General features: G+C 45.1%; 1 protein-coding gene across 4 annotated transcripts in view; it reads left to right on the top strand.

Moving 5' to 3' along the window:
• Nucleotides 1-5,337, top strand: part of Ago2 (argonaute RISC catalytic component 2) — a 74,747-nt gene that overhangs the window by 54,887 nt on the left and 14,523 nt on the right. For all 4 annotated transcript variants that reach the window (XM_019209782.2, XM_019209783.2, XM_019209784.2 and 1 more), the window contains exons 16-17: nt 663-797; nt 4,375-4,476. In XM_019209782.2, the coding sequence (XP_019065327.1) occupies nt 663-797; nt 4,375-4,476 (237 nt within the window). The remainder of the gene's footprint in view (nt 1-662; nt 798-4,374; nt 4,477-5,337) is intronic.

Here is a 5,337-nt window from a genome sequence, read left to right as displayed (position 1 = left end):
TTTTTTTTTTTTTTTTGGTACCAGGGATTGAACTTGGGTCCTTGTGCTTACAAGGCAGGCCACTGAACCGCTGAGCTAAATCCCCAGCCTGAGATTTCATCTTAAGACAACAACAGAACTCTTAACGTGCCTGACAGTTATATACAAAATATCTCACACATCACTGTTAATCTCGCCAAGCCTTTGAGGTGTAACATTCACCTTTTATGTGTAGAAAGATGGAATCAGAGTGTGGTTTCCCAAGGTCATATGGCTGTGTGGTGCAGAGCTCAGGTCTAACCTCTAACTCAGTGTCTTCCCCAGTGGATCTCTCTCCTCCAAAAAGAACAACAATGAACAACCAAGCTTAATGAGCAGTTGAATGGATTAATGCCTGAGAGTCTCCCATAGTGTCTTAATCCCTCCAGGGATGCCATATACTGAGAATATTGGAGGTGCTATGTCCAAGCAAATATAAACCATTTGACCATGAAATGTGGGTGTCATTCACTATATAGAAAGCAGAACAGGGCTCAGAAGGCTATAGTCATATATGCCCACAGTGCTGCAGCCACAGGGTCTGTGAGATGGCGTGTACTGTTTGGGTGTTTGTTTCCAGGTGGGAGAGGCCTTGGAAGCACATAGCCCTGACACCTGTCCTTTTCCCCACCTCCTGCCTGCAGGTCCTGCACCATGAGCTGCTGGCCATCCGTGAGGCTTGCATTAAGCTGGAGAAGGACTACCAGCCAGGGATCACGTTCATCGTGGTGCAGAAGAGGCACCACACTCGGCTCTTCTGCACTGACAAAAACGAGCGGGTGAGCTCCTAGTGTGTGGGCCACGCTGCACATGGCAGATGTGCAGGGCTGCTGCCCCATATCCTGGGGAGACACTGGTCTCCCGGGGGCTTCATGGGGACACCACTTCAGGTGTCTTGGTGAGAAGTCATTTATCTGGTAAATTACCACATCCTGTGTCTCTATGAAGGAGCCAGTTGGAAACCACAGCAGTGGACTGTACCACTGCACTGTCAAAGAGAATGTATTAGGATAGGATCAACCTGGGACCTTGATGGGGGCTGTCTGCAAGCACTGGAAAGCAATTCTGTGGTCTGTAATCACTGAGAATTCTCCATAGTTGAAGAAAAATAGAAGTCCCTGGGCCAAAGTGGCTTCCCTGCTCCTGAGAGAACGCTGTGTCCCCAGCTGCACATCTAAGCATCTGCTGAAGAGGGAGATGATACCTGGAAGGACAACACCATCTGACACCAGCAGACCTGGAGCCAGGCACAGTGGGCTGAGATCTACTCTGCTGGGCTCCCTGCACACTTTTTTTTTTTTTGAGAGAGGCTCTTGCTATGTAGTCCAGGTTGGCCTTGAACTCGCTATGGAGCCCAGGCTGGCCTCATACTTGTGGCAAACTTCAGCCACCTGAGTGCTGGGATTGTAGGTGTGCCCCTCTACACCCAGCTAATACACATACGCTTTTGCATAAAAGTAGACAAAGTAGAAGTGTTATGGTGAGAAAAAGGGATTCTTCATCTCAATAAGAGAAATGATTCCACAAGATTCCGCAGCTATGATCTTGAATGTACCCAACCCCATAACCTAATAAGAAATAAAAAAGCAAAGAAAAATTGACAGAATTTCAAAGAGAAATTGGTAGATGTACCCATCAAAGAGGGTTATGTTAACACAGCTCTATGAGAAACTGAACCTGGTAATCAACAGTGGAAATAAAGTTTAAGAACCCTTGAAACTTTTAATTTACTTCTAAGTAGCTCAAGCATTAAATATAATGAGAATAGAAATTGCGGAGTACACAGAACCAAACAAACCCTGAGAACCCTGTATGGGACCATATGCAAACAGCTCAAATGGCACTGTGTGGAGACTTAGATTCATCTGTTATAAAACAAGAACAGACAATCGCTGAGCCTGCTGGCAGGAAGGGTGGAGAGAAGAGCTTGGGTCCCAGGAGTGGGGGAGGGAGGGTGGGGCTCGGCCCCGCCACTTTTCAGTCCCCAGGTCTCTGCAGCCAGCAGCAAGAGGGCTCCCAAGAGGGCTCCCAAGACGGCTCCTCTGGGTGATATCTACACCCATCTTCCCCTTCTCAGAATGGAAAATGAAGAAGCAAGCAAGGATATTAAAGTCGAAACCTACTTCCCAGAAAGTAGATTGAACAAGGGTCTGCAGGATCAAAAGAGGACACTGACAACCTGTATAAAGAGCCAAGGGCTGGGGGTTTAGCTCAGTGTCACTGTGTCTGCTTCGCAAGTGCAAGGCCCCGAGTTCGATTCCTGGTTCCAAAGGGGGAAAAAAAAAAGCCACACACAGGCCATTGCTGTCAAAAGAATGGTGTTATTTACATCATATGGAATATTGTTAGCAACTTAGTGCAGATAAATTGGGACACGTGCGTGGAACAGGTACATACAAATGGATGTTGTGGAATTATGTAAAATTTTCAAAATTGGCTCAAGAGGATAATCTAGTAACCCAAGTCTCCCCCAAAGGTATTGGGCCCTTAAAGTTTTATAGGCTTGTTTTCCCAAACTATCAGCAGTAGATAATTTCACAGTGTGGCAGGGAATAGAAAGAGGGAAGCTACTTAGCTTATTTTATGAGTTTAATCTGGAGATTTTTACAGGCAGGTCTCACCAATCCTTCAAGGAATCATCTTGTAAAGCATTTCAGAGAATACAAAAGAAGAATTGTTAACTCACATTGTAAGCATGACCTATTAGTACCAAGTGTGGCAAGGGTGTCAATACTTTTCTGGGATTAAGGGTACAGGTTCTGGAGCCAAGTGGCTTGGGCTCAAACCTGGCCTCTGCACATAACTGGCTGCTTGACTATAAACTGTCACTGAGCCTCCCCCTGCCTCCCTGTACCACCACCCACTAGGACAAAGTCCTAGGACTAGGACCACCCACTAGGACCGAGAAGGCCAGCTTAATACGTGTAAGCTCTTTACCCAGTTCCTGGCACAGAGTAAGTGCAATATCATGAAGGAAGCTTTCATGCAGTTGATAGAAGTGCAAACTGTTAAGTAACATGGAACACAGTTTGACTATCTGTCCTGGAGAAACTTACGTGACTGAGTAAAAGCAGATGCATATGTAAGCATAGCTGAGCACAGTGGCATGCACCTGTAGTTCCAGCCTGTTAAGAGGCTGAGGCAGGAGGATCACTTGAGCCCAGAAGTTCAAGACCCCATCTCAAGAAGAATTATTATTTATGGCAATATTGTCTTAATAGCAAACAAAGTAAAAATTATCTTTTGACCAGAAAAAAAAATTTGCTATATTCATATATTAGCATTCATTTCCTCAAAGGAAATTAATAAATTACATCAAGTAGATATGTCTCAAAATTGTAAAGCTAAGGAAAAAAAAAAAAAGGAGAACATGTTTGTGTGATGCAGGTATTCCGTTTTCTAATCTGGAAAACATTAAACAGTGCTGAGCTGGAGATTTAGCTCTTTGGCTCCGTGCCTGCCTTGCAAGTATGAATTTGATCCCCAAAACCATTTTTTAAAAAAAGCTAGTGGATTCTTGAATACATATTTAAAATATAAAAGTACAGGTTGGGTATCCCTTATCTGAAGTGTTATGGAGTTTTGATTTTTTTTTTAATAATTGTATGTACCTGGACGGGGATTTAGCTCAGTGGTTCCACCGCCTGCCTCACAAGTACAAGGTCCCAAGTTCAATCCCCGGTACAAAAAAAAAAAAGAATTGTATGCATGTTATGATATATCTTGGGATTGGGGTCCAACTCTAAACATCCATTAATGTTTCATATACTCCTCACACATATAATCTGAAAGTAATTTTACAGTGTTCCTGGTATGCCTGTGATTTGACTTTGGCCTGTCACATGAGGTCATTATCCACTTATGGCATTGTGTCAGTGCTCAAAAAGTTTCATATATTGGAGCATTTCAGATTTCACATCTTTGGATTTCCGTATCAGGGCCATTCAACTCAACATGTCTGTGTAGGAAGAATAAAGTCTTTACCTAAAGTTGTACCAGGGAAGGCCAAGGGGAGATTGGAGCTAGGAAAGATATAAAGGGACAGTGACTTCCAAATGTTTTATTTCCTTAAAATATCTGAAGGTTAGCTGGGTGTGGTGGCACACACCCGTAAGCCTAGCAGTCTAGGAGACTGAGGCAGGAGGATCTCAAATTCAAGCCTAACCTGGGTAATAATTATCTCTCCAGCCCTGGATTTCAGTTGTTCATACTTGTTAGATTTTAGTACTTTCCCACTAGAACAATATGAAAACTTCTGTGGTAGCCTGGCCCAAAAGGTGATGTGGCACTGGCTTACATTCCTGCCTTCTGGGCTCTGCTGCCCCTGTGACTAATGAGGTTCCTGTGTTGCTATAGGTTGGGAAGAGTGGGAACATTCCAGCAGGCACAACAGTGGACACGAAAATCACCCACCCGACAGAGTTTGACTTCTACCTGTGTAGTCACGCCGGCATCCAGGTAGGAATGGCAGCCCATATGGACAGTTCAGGTGTCCACAATGTCATGCTCTGTGGCCAGAGCCACACCCAACTTACAGCCTGTTTGGGTACCCTGAGGGTGAGAATGGAAGTTATATAAACCTTCGCTCTAGGGAGCGTGAAGGTTTTCATACCATTTCTTGGTACAGATCACCTGTGCCATTGCCTTCAGGGCCGGCGTACCTGCTGTCAGGCTGCTGCAATACATCAGGCCTTTGTCCCTGTATGCCATTGCTCTTTGCTGGCTTTCCTCCTGATGAGGGAACCCTCACCCTCCAGGACCTCTCTGGTTTGTTTTTTGCCTGTGCACTTTCTAACATTGAATCTTTTCTGTGGTGGAGCGCCAATGTTGCTGTGACCTTGGGCAGACTCACGTGGAATGCTGTCCCACTCCTGTGGCAGCCACTAGCTAAATGCCACGATGTATGCAGTGCTTCTTGTGGGCAAGAGCATTCTACCCAGGCTCTAAACAGCAGGCCCTAGAGGGTTGTGCTATAGCTGAGGGGAGCAGCTGCCTGTGGCGTTAACTGCTGGGCACCCCTGGGTGGGGTAATCAACTCCCCTTTGTGCTTCGGAAGATTTTAGGAAACAAAATATGCATAAAGTAATATTCATTATCCAACTCTTATTTTGTCTTCGTACCAGGGATGGAACTCAGGTTCTTGTGCTTCAGGTCCTTGCGCTTGCCAGGCAGATGGTGGAACCACTGAGCTAAATCCCCGGCCCCTATCCAACTTTTGTTTTCAAATATTATTTTCAAGGGCAAGAGATTTAACTTAGTGGTGCCTTGCCTGCCTCACAAGCACAAGGTCTGAAGTTCGATCTCTGGTACTGCAAAAAA

Source organism: Fukomys damarensis, unplaced genomic scaffold, assembly GCF_012274545.1.
Source record: "Fukomys damarensis isolate Sample0158 unplaced genomic scaffold, DMR_v1.0_HiC HiC_scaffold_5, whole genome shotgun sequence".
Taxonomy (NCBI): domain Eukaryota; kingdom Metazoa; phylum Chordata; class Mammalia; order Rodentia; family Bathyergidae; genus Fukomys; species Fukomys damarensis.
Note: the sequence above shows the minus strand (reverse complement) of the source record. Positions and strands in the feature narration are given on the sequence as shown.